Source organism: Megalobrama amblycephala, linkage group LG3 (genome assembly GCF_018812025.1).
Source record: "Megalobrama amblycephala isolate DHTTF-2021 linkage group LG3, ASM1881202v1, whole genome shotgun sequence".
NCBI classification, from domain to species: domain Eukaryota; kingdom Metazoa; phylum Chordata; class Actinopteri; order Cypriniformes; family Xenocyprididae; genus Megalobrama; species Megalobrama amblycephala.
In genome coordinates, this window is record NC_063046.1 from 426713 (window position 1) to 443177 (window position 16465).

Consider the following 16465-nt stretch of genomic DNA (forward strand, 5'->3'; position numbering starts at 1 on the left):
ACGCTGATTTAGTAAGGTGTATGGAAGTGGCTAAATTAAAATACACGTTTGTCTGCGTGAGCAGTAGGCAACTGACTAAAGGTATTAGCCAACTTATTACACCCTCTGACGAAGATCAGACTGGCGAGTTTATGTCCGTGAGTTTACCGCGAAATCCCGGGGCGAGTATCTCTGTGCGGCATCGGGTCCCTAATGACTGAACAATTGAAATATGGAATATCCAGAATCATCAAATATCTAAATTAATACATAACCAATGATTAATTTTTAATTGTAAACACAACCTTAGACAAATAATCATTTAAAAATTGGAGTCAGATTAAACGAGTGAAATTAAGTGAACTTCACAGAGGCGCTGAAAAGACATACACGCGTTAACCTTCGCCCAGGCCGTCGGATTCCGTTTTTGGTCCGATGCGGGGTTCCTTAAAAATGTAATAGTTAATAAAGGTAGTCAGGTCAAATTTATGTGGGTTCCAGCACATATAGGGATCAGGGGAAATGAGATGGCAGATAAGGGTGTGGAATAATATGAGGGTAAGTAATTCATATCTAAATTTTCATTTTTGGGTGAACTAACCCTTTAAGATGATAGGAAAACACCAGACAGGATTGTGTGAGGGATGTCATGAAGAGGAATCAGTAAAGCATATAATCATGACTTGTAGGAGATATGAAGCTCAGAGAGAGGTGATGAGGAGCAGGAGTTCACTTTAAAAAGGTTACTGAAAGGGAATCAGGGGTATTCAGTAGAAATTGTAAAAATAGTAGAATGTGAGGGAGGAAGTAATAAGCTATTAGTAGTGTATAGAAATACAGAGCTAGTCATTCTGGAGAATTAAATAAAGTTTAAGGAGGTGGGGAAACGGTTTGTTTGTTTGTGTGTGTTTGTTTGTTTTGAGTTGATTTATGCATTATTAAAGAAAGATGGTTGGGTTTTTGCTTTAGCAAAGTTATGTGTGTTTATGTTCAAGTTCTTTTGGGTGGATTTGGTTCTTTTACCACCTGGTTATATAAAAAGTGTGGCTCTCGTCGTCATGGAGAGAGATGTGTATGGGAGGGACTTGGCGATCTGGCGTGGCCTATATATTTGTTATCATGTGAAAAAGCGGTATTCAAGATATTATGCATTAAGGGCACTGCACTTGGGCATTTTTGAAACATGGGACAGTCTTGCGCACTTACTTCCTGTCACGTGCACGCCCTCTCAAATATCCTAGACCGCAAGTGTGGGTATTTGGACAGGGCATAGAATGTACACTAACAAGAAGTGACACTCAATAGGATGTTCCATTGAAACACCGGCGCCCAGCAGCAGCTGAGTTTCCGCCATTTTGGGATGAAAGTGAGTCAGCAGTCCACTAGTTTCTATGGCAATATCAGCTGCTTTGTAAAAAAAACAAAAACACACATATAAAGCTGAAATCCAACCTGAATGATGATAACACTGAATCAAATATTATCACTAGTGATCATCAAATCCTTTTAACAGTTTATTTTACACACTTGATGTTTAAGACTTCCACTTTTTTCACAAAAACGTTTCTTTCGATCTCTATAAACCCAGTCAGTTTGGTTAAAATTCTTTGAAGTTCAAGTATTAGCATTATAAACACTGAATTAATACCAACATATAAAATTAAAATAAGGACATGCATCAGAAAAATTGGGAATGTTGGACAATAAATATATGAATATTACAGCTTGATTTTGCAGTGTTGTCTAATGTCTGTTAAAGCAAAAGTGTCCAAAAGTGGGAATTATGCGATAACGGACACAACAATGCATCATGTATTATAAGATTGTTATGTTTGTAGCGTGATCCATTAAATATAGCCTATTTCAATTCAGACCTAGATATTACTCCACTAGGACTGAAATATATTGTTCGCTGCAAACATAATGATTTTAAATGTATTAATTATTAATTTACTATTAATAAATGTGTAAAGTTTCATAAAATGAAAATGCTCAATAAAGTAGGCTAACTACTTTACCTCAGATAGATGAATGGTTGGATTCCACAACTGGTAAAATAAAACATATATAAGACAATACAACATTTACTGTAGGAGCCATACAATTTACTGGTGATTTCATTTGAAAAATGTTCTTTTGTGCTTTTGATTTGGCAGTGAAATTTGTCGATTTTGGGTGCGTAAGATGTGAAGGATTCTATGGTCCAGTTAGTATTTTCACCACATAATGGCGGGCGCACTACCAGGGTGCCATCTAGTGGCTGTTGCCCAAAAAGTATCAGTCAAAAGAATGAATCAAAGAGTGTTGCCTTTTGGGTTCTATACTCTTACATTTACATTTAAACATTTGGCAAACGCTTTTATCTAAAGCGACTTACATTGCATTATACTATACATTTGTATCTGAGTATGTGCAATATCCTGGGATCGGACCCATGACCTTGGCATTGCTAGTGCCACACTCTAACTACTGAGCTACAGGAAAGCTCTTCGATAAGAGTTAACAGTTTACAATAATACATTTATTAAACCAATGTAGAAACATAATATCAATAATGTTAACATTTTTGGGAAGTAGGCTACTGGTTTACATGCACATGTAAGCAGTAAGTAGTTTTTTTTTTTTTTTAAATCCCGCCTTGAAAGCTGAGTGTGGACTTTGAAGCTGAACACACAGTGCCGGATGAAACTCTATGAAGCTTCTATGTATAAGAATAAAGTATTGGGTAACGTTTCCCAAAAGCATCGTAAGCCTATGTTGATCGTAGCTCCATTGGTGGCAATGGAGCTACGATCAATTTAGGCTTACGATGCTTTTGGGAAACGCAGCCCTGGTAGTTTTGAGCTAGAAATCACAGGGAGAGTGTCAATGGTCCATTTGTGTGATAGGTGGCGGTAAAGCACTGAAATGTTTGCGATCCACCATAAAGCAAGAAGAAGAAGAAGAAGAAGAAAAAAGTTGCCTCGCCCTCTTATAATTCATTATGAGGAAATAATAATACTGATGTGAACGGCCAACTTATTGAATAATTTCTTGATGATAATTATTTGGTGTGTATTAATAATGGAGAGAGAACGCGATATAACAGTATACAAAATACAGAAACAGCACTTGACCTGACATTTTTATATACTGTAATAGCAGGGATCAGTACATGGAATGTTATCAAACATACTACAAGTGATCTTTATCCTGTAGTGACTACAGTTGGTACAAAGATATGTTATGAAAATGGAAAGAGAAGTCCTAGATGGAAATTGGAGAAGGTAAATTGGGAAGTTTTTCAAGTAATATGTGGACATAGATGTATGACTCTACTAGAGGTAAACCAGATGGATGTAAATGTATTCAACAATAAGATAGTTAATGAAATAATTCAGTCAGCTGAGGAAATAATACCCAAAACTACAGGAATTATACGTATCAAGAATGTACCCTGGTGGGATGATGATTGTAAAGCAGCTGTGAAAGCAAGAAATAAAGTGTTTAGACAGCTTAAAAAACAGCATTATATGGGTCATGATCAAGTATAAATGTTAGTAAGGAAAACAATGAAAACACAAAAGCCTACTTTCTGGAGGCAGTACTGTGATAGTATTGGAAGAGAATTGCAACTGTCAGATGTATAGAATATGATCAGGAAAATGGAATTACGAGTTGCCAGTGATGATCGGTGGAGACAGAATGGCTGTCAGCTATCTAGATAAAGCTGAACTTCTAGTACAAACATTTAAGAAAGTTCATTGCTCAGATAATCTTTCAGAAGAAGTCAGGCAGTGTCGGAGTACATTAATGGATTACCCTAATTTATTAAAGTAAGATGAGATGATGGATAGTTTACATAATCTGCCTCTAAACATGTTTGAGTTAAGAGCAATCATAAGTGTTCAGCAAACTACTCCTGGAAGAGATGGAGTATGTTATAAAATGTTGGCATAAATGACAGATAATACACTGGAAATAGTTCTTAAATTATTTAATCTAATTTGGGATACTGGTCGAATCCCTACAATTTGGAAACAAGCAACAATAGTACCTATTCTTAAACCTGGGAAAAATCCATCGGATGCTACTACACTGCGTTCCAAATTATTATGCAAGTGACATATCAGTAAGATTTCAGTACAATAAACATTCAGATTTTAGTTTTTCTAAGAAAATGTTTGTTTGTTTATTTATCCATGTGTTTTTAGATAACTGGTATCAATCTCAGACAAAATAATTTGCCAGGTCTATGGAAACCCTACTTAGAGGTTGTTCCACATTATTAAGCAAGTCACAGTTCTCATGCAATATGGGGAGGAAGAAAGATCTTTCTGAAGATGAAAAGCATGAAATGGTGCAATGTTGTGCAAAAGGCATGAAAACAACTAATATTGTGTGAAAAATGAATGGAGATTATTAAATTATTATAAGATTTGTGAGTGATTTAGAGCACAGCAGAACTCGGTCAGATAAAGACTTATTAATGAAAGTTCCAGTCAAAAAAAATGAATTGTATTAAAAGGGCAGCTATAAAAAAGTGTTGAGCAGCAAACAGGTATTTGAAGCTGCTGGTGTCTCTGGAGTCTCAAGAAGCTCTCCATGCAGGCTGGCAGTTGTGCGTAAAGATGCATTTTCTTCAAACCAAACCTCACAAAGAGAAACATTTACAGTGGGTGTAGAAATACATGAAGACTCATTTTTAAATAGTTTTATTCACTGACTAATGCCGTACTACAATGAATGGTCTAAATGAATGGACTTCTGGATGGTTGATGAATGGCCACCACGCTCCAACAAGACTGTGACGTCAACAGGGAGCTGGCAGGTGATGATTTGGGCTGGAATACTGGGAAGTGACATGGAGGGTATTAAAATGACTTTTGCAAGATATGTGGAGTTCATAACTGGCCATTTTCAGCAATGGTATAAAAAGGAGGATGGTGCCTTCTGAAATACAATGCACTATGCACTCTCCCATGCTGCAAAAATATACCACAGCAATAAAACTGTTTGAAAATGTATTTCTACACCCACTGTAAATGTTTCTCTTTGTGAGGTTTGGTTTGAAGTGGCTAAAATGTATCTTTATGCACAACTATCAGCTTGCATGGAGAGCTTCTTGAGACTCCAGAGACACCAGCAGCTTCAAATACCTGTTTGCTGCTCAACACTGGCTTTTTTATAGCTGCCCTTTTAACAATTACTATAATAATAATACTATAATAACAATAACAATTATTTTTTTGACAGGAACTTTCATTAATAAGCCTTTATCTGACCGAGTTCTGCTGTGCTCTAAATCACTCACAAATCTTATGATAATTTAATAATCTCCATTCAGTTTCACACAATATTAGTTGTTTTCATGCCTTTTGCACAACATTGCACCATTTCATGCTTTTCATCTTCAAAAAGATCTTTTTTCCCCCCATACTGCATGGGAACTGTGACTTGCTTAATAATGTGGAACAACCTCTAATTAGGGTTTCCACAGTCTGGCAAATTATTTGGTCTGAGATTGTTACCAGTTATCTAAAAAGACATGGATAAATAAACAAACAAACATTTTCTTAGAAAAACTAAAATATGAATGTTTATTCTACTGAAATCTTACTGATATGTCACTTGCATAATAATTTGGAACGCAGTGTAGTTAGAGGCCTATTGTCTTAACTTCCCATCTATGTAAAGTATCACAGAAAGAATAATATACTTCCTAGAGAGTAAAGATCTCATCTCCTTATCAGAGTGGATTCCGTAGGGGCCAGAATACAATGGACTCTATATTATGTCTAGAGTCAGACATCAGAAAGGCACAGACCAACAAAGAAGTAGTAGTAGCTGTCTTTTTGGATGTGGAAAGGCATATGATATGCTCTGGAAAGAAGGATTATTAATAAAGTTATAGTCTTTAGGAATTGGTGGTAGAATATATAATTGGGTTCAAGACTTTTTATTAAACAGGAAAATACAAGTAATAGTAGGTGAAGAATACTCCAGGGTGTATACAGTGGAGAATGGAACGCCACCAGGTAGTGTGTCAGGGAATCTACACAGCCACCACCGTCACCACCCACCACAATCATCAGATCCCAATCACCCAACTTCTAATCACACACCTCTCATCAATCACTCACCAGCACTATAAGCAGTGAGAATCAAAGATCTTAAAGATCTTAAAGATCTTTTGATTCCAGAATTATTACTTTATTGCACAATAAAGGAGACAGCCTTATCACAGAGACAGCTGCTGAATTTCTGCTCAGGCCTCCTTATATAATGTGAACGCCCTTACACATTCCATAGATATTATTGGAAATGTCCTTTTACAGTCGTCAGCTTGGAATTTTCCATAGTGTACAGCAAATATATATGTTCAACTTGAAAGAACATAATATTGGAAAATCTTTATGCAGATGATGGGGCTTTGTGGATTAGAGGTCGTAATATATCATATATTAATAAAAAAATGCATGGTGCAATAGTTGAGTTGAAAAGTGGGCTAATAGATGGGGGTTTAAATTATCTGTATCAAAAACACAGGTCATTTGTTTTTCAAGGCGGCATTAAAGTCACACCCCCTCTTTAAAATTGTATGGGAATCATCTGGAGCAAGTAAAATCCGTAAGCTTTCTTGGGGTTTGGTTTGATGAAAAACTGACATGGAAAGTTGATTTAGATAAAATTAAGGACAAGTGTAAAAAGATTATTAATTTTCTTCGGTGTTTATCAGGACAGGAATGGGGAGCAAGTAGAGCATCTCTACAAAATATACTGTGCACTCATTCCTCCATTCCTCCCTGGTTATTCCCCTTGCCTGCCGTTGACCTCAATATACAACGGGAAATAAATGACAAATCTAAACAAATTCCAGTGTGGCGTATAGTGAGGAATTATTTTGAGAGGCATTTACAAGGTTCAGTGTTTTTATTTACAGATGGATCGAAACATCCGAATACAGGATATGCAGGGGAAGCTGTATATATTCCAATGTATGATTTTTATATTAAGAAAAGAGTTACCAACCATTTGTCAGTGTATGCTAAAGAGTTATTAGAAATATTATTGGCCCTGCAGTGGTTAGAGGAGAAATAAATGAATAAATATAGTTATTGCATCTGATAGTTATTCTGCACCGGAAAGCATAAGATCAGGCAGGTCATCTTTTAGGATGGACATAATCAATGAAAAATTCCATAATATGTATAATTTAAAGGTTATGGGCAAATCAATACAATTCATTTGGGTTCCTGCTTATGTCGGTGTGGAAGGAAATAAGAAGGTGGATATTTTGGCTAAACAATCCAACCGTCTCCATTGACTTTGTATTGCGTGAGGCTGCCTCCTTGTCATTTCTGACTTTTTACAAAAAACAGAACAATGCCTAAAAGCTGCTGTGTGACAAGGTGTACAGCTAACAAGCTAAAAAAACAGTTTTTATAAGCTGTCGACCCAAAAAACAAATGTTTAAGAACACTAAAGTGGATAGGCAGTGAGACAGAGCGCAACGGGTCATATTACTATAAGAAATACACTGGAGGGGAACGTAATCGGCGACAACATATGCTAAACAAACCAACAAAAACCATTCATTATTTTTAACCATGTCAAAGAATTATTTCACCTGTCGCCGAATATGTTCCCCTCCCATGTATTTCTTACAGTAATATGACCCGTTATGCCCTGTCTCACTGCCTGTATACACTTTTGTGTCCTTAAACATTCGTCTTTTGGGGTCGACAGCTTATAAAAACTTTTTTTTTTTTTTAGCTTGTTTGCTGTACATTGGATTGTTTTCTCCCCGGTGGGCGAGGTTTTCAGATTATGATGCGCGTCGCTCTGTCTCTATTTACAACTGCGCAGTTATCGGTTGTGCATCATGGCGTCCTCAAGCGCCACAAAAGAGACAAAAGGTAACTTTTTTGTCATTATTTTATGATTATTTTTGATCAGGACAGTTGTACTGAGAATAATTTGTGCTTATCTATTTTAGCACACAATTATCTTTCTTTAGAACCTTCGCACTGTTTCACTTTCGATTTGCGCCGCTCTTGTGTTGTGTTAACATTAGAAAACGGGCGTGTATATTGTATATTGTCAAATGTATATTGTCATTAACTTTATTTATTAACTGGATCACAGCACTTTAACGCACTTAAAACGAACGCAACATGAAAAAAGGTGTTTGAATGGCGAAATGCACGCTGTGAAAATGCTCTAAAAAGAAAATTAAAGTTGACCAGCTTTAAATCTGGACTTTTCCCACATGATTAATATTAAACCAGAGTTAGAGAATCACCTAGTTTTGTATAGAGAAAATGCATACTCGCGTTGACTTTGCGGCGTTTTGCATCTTTTTTTTTTTTTTGTGACTTGAGCGAACATTAAACACTGAACAAGTCGTATTTTGAGCTGAAACTTCAGAGACACATTCAGGGGACACCTTAGACTTATATTATATCTTGTGAAAAGGGGTTCTAGGGTTCTCGTCAGAGGAACCCCAAACTACAATTTTATTCGATCCCAAAGAAGTTAGATCGGCCGAAGAAATGGATGGCTTCAATCAGAAGGAACCACACCACTGGCAGCCAAATGGCAACGCACAACATTAATAACACTATTGTAATAAAACGTTGTGAATTCTGTGTTGTTGTTTCAACGTGTTGTTGTGGGAAGAGTACGTCTACTGGAGTTAAACACTGATAACTTCACTTTAGCAGCTTCACTTGTGCATTTGCGTCATTTTGTGCAGATAAAACTCGTGATAATACATTTATGAATTATAAATATCTGATTAATACATTAGTGGTATAAGCAGAATTGACTCCGATTCGAGTCGTGACCGAATCACCACCTCAGGTGTGCATTATTTTTCTAATAATTCAACGGCCCGTCGTCAATTATTCCGTACTTGAATCACAGCTTAAATAGTGTTTTGACATTGACAACCCAAGTGCATTTTACCTCAAACTTGCGTCTAGTTAACTTTCTAAAGTAGCAATCGCTTCTCGGGTCGACATTAACACACTGACAAAATTATATTCAGAATTAAAAATATTTTTATACCACTTTTTAATGTGTGATTGTGTAAAGGTTTTCACGAGATACCAACCTTTCGCGAACTTGCTTCTAACAAGTTCTCATGGCGCGGTGTGCACGGAGGGGAGGGGCTGTGCGCGCGTGAGTATGTGAGAGAGACGCGTGAGTGAGAGACGCAGGGAAATGAAATGCAGCTGAACGTTTATGAAAGACATTGACAAAGACGAAAACTAAGGACATTTAGTCTATAATTTTATTTTATTTTAGTTAGTTTTGCCAAACACACATTACAGTTTTGGTTAGTTATCGTTTTTTTGTAATGCCTCGTTTTTATTTTTATTTCAGTTAACGACGATGTTTTTCCCCACCTAGTTTTCGATTAACGATTATAACCTTACTCACCTTTCCGACAACGTTAAAGGTGCTAAAGAGGATGTTTTGTTTTATACATTTTTGCAATATTACTTGAAACTGTCTTTACTAACTGAATCAGAATCAGAATCAGAAAGAGCTTTATTGCCAGGTATGTTGTTTACACATACTAGGAATTTGTTTTAGTGACAGAAGCTCCACAGTGCAACAGAGTAACAGCGACAAGACAAGACACATAATAAAAAGAATAAAATAATAATATACAAATTTACAAGATAGACAAAGTGCAAAAAAAGCAAAAGACAATATATATTATAGACAATTGTATGTACAATTATGTGTGCAAATTGAGATATAAATAAGTGTTTTAAGTAAATAATATGTAATAGTGTTGTGTGTTCCGTGTTTGTCAAGTGTTCATGAGATGGATTGCTTGAGGGAAGAAACTGTTCCTGTGTCTGGTCGTTCTGGTGCTCAGGGCTCTGTAGCGTCGACCGGATGGCAACAGTTCAAAGAGGGAGTGTGCTGGATGTGAGGGGTCCAGAGTGATCTTCTTTGCCCTTTTTCTCACTCTGGATAAGTACAGTTCTTGGAGAGTGGGGAGGGTTGTGCCAATGATTCGCTCAGCAGACCGGACTACCCTCTGTAGTCTTCTGAGGTCAGATTTGGTAGCTGAGCTGAACCAGACGGTAATTGAAGTGCAGAGGATGGATTCAATGATGGCAGAGTAGAACTGTTTCAGCAGCTCCTGTGGTAGGTTGAACTTCCTCAGCTGGCGAAGGAAGTACAACCTCTGCTGGGCCTTTTTCACAATGGACTCGATGTGGTTGTCCCACTTCAGGTCCTGGGAGATGGTGGTGCCCAGGAACCTGAATGACTCCACTGCAGTCACAGTGCTGTTCATGATGGTGAGTGGGGGGAGAGCAGGTGGGTTTTTCCTGAAGTCCACGATCATCTCCACTGTCTTGAGCGTGTTGAGCTCCAGGTTGTTAAGACTGCACCAGACAGCCAGCTGTTCAACCTCCAGTCTGTAAGCAGACTCGTCACCGTCCTGGATGAGGCCGAAGAGTTTATTTGCAAAAACAGATAACTCCATTTTTATGAATTCTCACAAATCATGTTTTTTTATTGTGCATTCCAAATAAAATCAATCAAACTGCAGTTGGGTTGTTTTGATTAAGTAATAATAACTCTAAAAAATACAGGTAAATTAAAAAATTAAAATTCACTGAAAGTATGCTTTATATATATATTAAAAGTTTGTTTTTTAGCAAAAGCAGATAACTCCACATTTCATGTTTCATAGTTAAACAAAACCCAAGTATTTGCATTTAAAATACTCTCAAACACACATGTGCACACAAACGCACCCACACACTCACACGCGCGCGCACACACACACACACACACACACACACACACACACATAAACAGATCGGCACACAAGTACACACACAAACAACAAGGGCGCTTGTCGGCTTCTGCTGTAAAACGTGAACTTGCGATGCCTGAAAGTGGACAAAAGCGGCTTTTCTGACAAAATGGATTTAGGGTACAGAACATGCTATATATGGAGAATAATGCACAGCACTTAGTTCATTTTTAAAAAAAATGGCGTTTATCGGTTTTTGCAAATGATTAGGTGCACTGAAAGGAATAAAATTAATATACATCATCTTGTCAATCACTGCCGTGACGTTCCTTGTGAGAGACGAGCGCGGCTGCACACTCCAGTAACTTTCCACACTCCACAGGCGCCGCATGCAATATTTTTGTCCGGAGACAGGAGTAACAACTGCAGATTGAGTTACCTGCGGTGAGTCCGACATAATGAAACCACTAACACCACACAGTGAATGCCGGTGATAAACACTCATGTTCCAATACTCGTGCACGAGTTTTGGGAGGCGTTCCCTCGAAAGTCGAGTTGGGGTTGTTCTTACGCATGCGCTCATTTCAAAAACTCACTAACAGTCTTTGGTTTCTCAGTCGACGAAAAGATCCTCTTTTTCACCTTTAAGTCGTCTCACCTGACAACCGCGACAATCTCCTTCTAGTGCCGCTCATGCAGGCTCAGCTCAGGTGCAGGTCGCGTGCAGCGCTGCAGCCACGTAAACAGAGTTTGCCCTTGCCCTACTGACTTTCACTTTCGGATGGGTGCCCGAATATGGAAGTGAATGAGGCTTTGCGATTTTTTTTTATTTTTTTTTATCTAGGCCTATGTGAAATTCTGCATCCATTGTATGATTTTTTTTTTTTTTTTTTTTTTTCACCTCGGAAGGGCAACATGAGTCGAGAAGGGCATATGGGCAGTTGCCCGGGCAACCTGAGCAACCCCCCTGTGCATGTCCCTGGGGTTAGTTGATTATTTATTTATTTATGTTGTTGTTGTTGTTGTTGTTGTTTTATATCATATGGTCTTGCAATATATGGAGCTAAATAAAATATGAAATGATGGGTCATAAAATCATGTCTAATTTTTTTGTCTTGTATTTTTCAGTAAAATAATTAACTACTATAAATTTCATCTTTAATTTAATTTCATCTTTAATCTTTAAACTTTAATTTTTACACAACATGCCCTGTCTTTATTCCTGATATCTTTATCTTTATTCCTTGACATCTTCAAAATAAAATATACATCAAATATAAATTTTTTTGAACATCTTTAATACAAGTTTCCACATCCTTCCAAAACAGTCTTTTAAAATTTCCCAAGACGTGTTTGATAAAAAAAAAACATAAACTAGATTGAAGTTTGATGATATGATCTACTACAAAACAAAAATCTATTATTAACTGAATGTCTACTCCTTATTAGGTAGAAGGGGAAGCTATAATACAGAAATTCCAGATTGTGAGTATAAACATAAATGTTCACAATATATGCATTTGTTTGCGTAGGGCTGCACAATTAATCAAATTTCTAATTGCAACGGTTTCGTAATCGTTCAGAGGTGCGATTACATAATCCATTTACATAATCCACTTATATATATTTAAGAGGACTACTTCAGAGTGTAAAAACCCAGCACAAAAGAAGCTAGTGACGTAGGTGTATGCTACGTGTTGAACGAATGCGAAACACCAGTACCCCCAATTTTAAAAAATCCGTGTAGACAGCCTATATATTTACTCCAATGGCCTCCAAATGGTTGAAGGTCAAAATTACAGATTCATTGCAGCTTCAAAGGGCTTTAAACGATACCAGACGAGGAATAGGGGTCTTATCTAGAGAAAGATTGTCATTTTCGAAAAAAAAATACAACTGTATATGCTTTATAAACACAAATGATCGCCTTGCACGTGCTTCCGCTTTCTGTATTCTTCAGAAAGCTTACGCTGTACTTCCTACACCTTCCCTATACAACTTATGGAAAAAATGAAACTGGCGCCATGTTTGTTCTGTAAGTAGAATAGGGAAGGTGTAGGACATACAGCCTAAACTTGTTGAAAAATATGAAAGTGCAGTTTTGGCGGAAACACATGCAAGGCGATCATTTGATCATCTTTTCTTTTTTTTCGGAATATGACCGATCATTTCGCTAGATAAGACTCATATTCCTCGTCTGGTATCATTTAAAGCTCTTTGAAGCTGCACTAAAACTGTAATTTTGACCTTCAACTGTCTGGAGGCCATTGAAGTCCACTATAAGGAAAATAATCCTGGAATGTTTTCATCAAAAAAAAATCATTTCTTTTTGACTGGAGAAAGAAGGACATGGATATCTTGGATGACATGGGGGTGAATAAATTATCAGGAAAATTTTATTTGAAAGTGAACTAATCCTTTAAGCAGAGTAGACAAAGCAAAACATGATTGTATTTCTGCTAAGCTAGCGACATTGTGCATCAACCACAAGGCAAGAGCTAATACTTTTTCATATACTGTCTACTTTCTTTGTATAACAGTTCTATCTTATAACGTATTAGACCAGACTGTTAAACAGATCGTAAATGAATGAAGACAGAGAATGTGAGTGCTGTGTGCTCAGGCTCTGGCTGAACTCTTCTCAGCACCATCAAAATAAAAGTAACAACAACAAGCGCAGTTTACGTCACTTTAGACCCCAGGGGAATAATTGACAACTATGATATTTGTCATAATTGTGCAGCCCTATTACGACTTTAACTTAACAAACTTTACAGTCAATTTATTTGCTTGTAATCTGTAATCCATTTAATGTGTATGCAAATGATTTTTTCCTTTCACTTAGTGTCTTTGAGAAGGATGGTTTTAGTTGGAATGACAGGAGCTGGTAAAAGCTCTTCTGGAAATACAATCCTGGGCAGAGGGGCCTTTAGAGCTGCCAGAAGTGCTTCATCTGTAACCAAAGAGTGTGGGAAAGAGTCTGAAGAGGTGGCTGGAAGAGAAATTACAGTGGTAGATACACCAGGTATGTGTGACACAGATGTTTCTGAGGAGGATCTGAAGCAGAAGATCAGTAAATGTATAAACATGACGGCACCTGGACCTCACGCCATCCTCCTGGTCATTAAAGTGGGTCCGTTCACAAAGGAAGAGAGGCTATCAGTGGAGAAGATCAGAGTCATATTTGGAGAAGAAGCAGATAAACACACAATCGTCCTCTTCACTCACGGCGATAAACTGAAAGGCAGCACTATTGAGGAACACATTAGTGAAGCCAGTAAAGATCTCAAAGAAATCCTGAGGCACTGTGGAGGAAGATATCACATCTTCAGTAATAAAGACATGGAGGATCGTAATCAGGTTCTGGAGCTGCTGGAGAAGGTAGATGACATGGTCGCTGCTAATGGAGGTGAATATTACACCAATGACTCTTACCAGGACGTGGAGCTCATGCTGAAAACTAAAGCAGATCAACTGAGACGAGAATATGAGAAGAAACTACAAGAGAAAGAAAGAGAATTGGAGACCAGATTTGCTGAAGAGAGGCAGAAACTGGATGATAGATTGAATGAGTACAAGCGTTATTATGAAGCAAAGCTCAAAGAGTTCAGACTGGAACAAGAACAGACTTATACTAATGAGAAGAAACTGAAAAAGATCCTTACTAAGTTAAAAAGCCTCAAAGTCAAATTTTAACCACATTCCGGTTATATTCTCAGGGTTAAATTATAAGGCTTATATGCAGAGTGTACAATATTACTTCACTCTAAAAATGCTGGGTTAAAAACAACCCAAGTTGGGTAAAATATGGACAAACCCAGCAGGTTGGTTAAAGGGCACCTATTATACCCTCTTTCACAAGATATAATATCTAATTAAATAAAGTCTCTGGTCTGGTCAAGTTTCAGCTTAAAATACCCCACAAATATTCCCCTATTTAAGGGTGAGCAAAGACATGCCCTTTCCTATATTAATATATTGCTGGCTAAAAAAAATAAATCCAAAATTGGTTTAAAAAAATGGCTGGGTGAAAACAACCCAATCCCTGGGTTTGTCCATATTTAACCCAGCATTTTTTAGAGTGTTATATAAACATTTGTACAGGCTATGGAATAGGTGGTGTTTTTGGTGAGCTCCGTTGAAAATATATGGGGAAAAAAAAAAATTACAGACAAGCTGAAATGTTGGAGGATGGCACCAAACTTCTTGATTCATTGAAATGGACATTGCAACACTTTTGTGATCAAAGTTTGCCTACTCTTACAAGTGAGTTTGAGGACATTAAATCTGAAATAAATGCCGTTAAAATAGAAGTTGTCGGCGGCATTGACGTGTTATGTGCTTGTGTCCATGAAGAAAACAACTGAAATGGAAGAAGGCCTCAGCATATTCTCTGACAAGATAACAGGAAAAATGTCTTGATATAGAGGGACAAATGAGGAGATGCAACTTTTGGATAATGAATGTGCCAGAGACACGTGGCTCATGTACCCCTGCATCTGTCTCTAAACTGTTTAAAGGGGACCTATTATGCAAAATTCACTTTTGCCTGGTGTTTGGACATAAATGTGTGTTGGCAGTGTGTGTACACAACCACCCTATAGTGATAAAAATCCACCCACTCCTTTTTTTAATCAGGTGTTCTGTAGCTGGATTTATTAATCCACAGAGCTCTCTCCATGTACACCCTAAATCTGAGCTGCTGAAAACGGACTTGAACTAGATGATAAAAACAAGGGAAATCAGTCCTCTGCAGTATGGTGCCAGGATATCCATATCCCCGCCCTTTCCTCCAATAGTGGTGCATGCTAGAACAGCATTAGGTCAGGAAATGACTACGAGGACGGGATGTATGGTGCATTTCATCGAGATAAACTCCGGATAACCCATGACAGGATTGAAAAACGATTCAAAGATCCTATGACTGATGGCCTATGTGACGTCAATCCTCACTGTTAGTAAGGATGTATAAAAGAGGTAATAGGGCCTCTTATAACATTATCCTGATAAAGTTTAAATATATATTTTCATTAATAATAATAATAATAATAATAATAATAATAATAATATTGAGTAAATTTACCAAAGCCTTCTGACTATCAAGAGCCTTTAATAATAAGCTAGAATGAAGCTCTTTTTGAAGTTAGATTATTAATTTTCTCTTTTTATAAATTAGTAAACCCGGTACAGTTGGTACACGTTTTGCTTTTTCCGTTACCACACCAAATCTAGGGACTGAAAAGAAGTGATTCTTCATATGACATTTCCTTTACTTGTCCATTAAAATATTAATAATTATTAACATCCATAAGTAGGTCACATTTGCCAAAAATAGCTCATAAACACAAGAAGCTTTTTTTGTTCCAACTGTACTCATGTCAGGTACAGTTGGAACAGTACCTGAGTACAGTTAAGACACTCATCCAGAATACTGTAAAGCTGCCTAACCAATTCACTGCAAATGTAAAATACCTTTAATTTGTAAAACATTGTACAGTAATGGCAAACAGCGAGACAATATTTAATTTAAGTTCATCATTTTAATATTAACAGTTGAAAAGATGAGTAACAGAAAAAACATTGAACAATTGACGAGTTTGGTTCCAAAACGCAATAACTCCATTTTGATTAATTTGAGTAAAAAGGTGTTTTTTTACCAAGAAAGTGGCAAGGTGAAAACCACTATTTTCTGTTTCCAACTTTCACATAGCATCTTTT

At 37.1% G+C, this 16465-nt stretch overlaps 1 protein-coding gene across 2 annotated transcripts; it reads left to right on the plus strand.

Annotated features, from left to right (window-relative positions):
* The first annotated feature begins 7803 nt into the window (after positions 1–7803).
* Positions 7804–16465, plus strand: LOC125264217 (GTPase IMAP family member 7-like). Of its 2 annotated transcripts, none has more exons than XM_048183421.1 (3): positions 7804–7877; positions 12197–12232; positions 13593–16465. In XM_048183421.1, the coding sequence occupies exons 1-3, from the start codon at positions 7844–7846 to the stop codon at positions 14441–14443; spliced, it is 921 nt and encodes a 306-aa protein (XP_048039378.1). In that variant the 5' UTR covers positions 7804–7843; the 3' UTR covers positions 14444–16465. The 2 variants fall into 2 exon arrangements, with proteins under 2 accessions (XP_048039378.1, XP_048039379.1); XM_048183422.1 differs by lacking the exon at positions 7804–7877 and adding an exon at positions 11679–11731.

Coding starts and splice junctions, on each gene's coding strand:
- LOC125264217 (XM_048183421.1), top strand. CDS start 7,844: ATGGCGTCCTCAAGCGCCACAAAAGAGACAAAAG. Junction 7,878..12,196: donor CGCCACAAAAGAGACAAAAG/GTAACTTTTTTG, acceptor ACTCCTTATTAG/GTAGAAGGGGAAGCTATAAT. Junction 12,233..13,592: donor TAATACAGAAATTCCAGATT/GTGAGTATAAAC, acceptor CCTTTCACTTAG/TGTCTTTGAGAAGGATGGTT.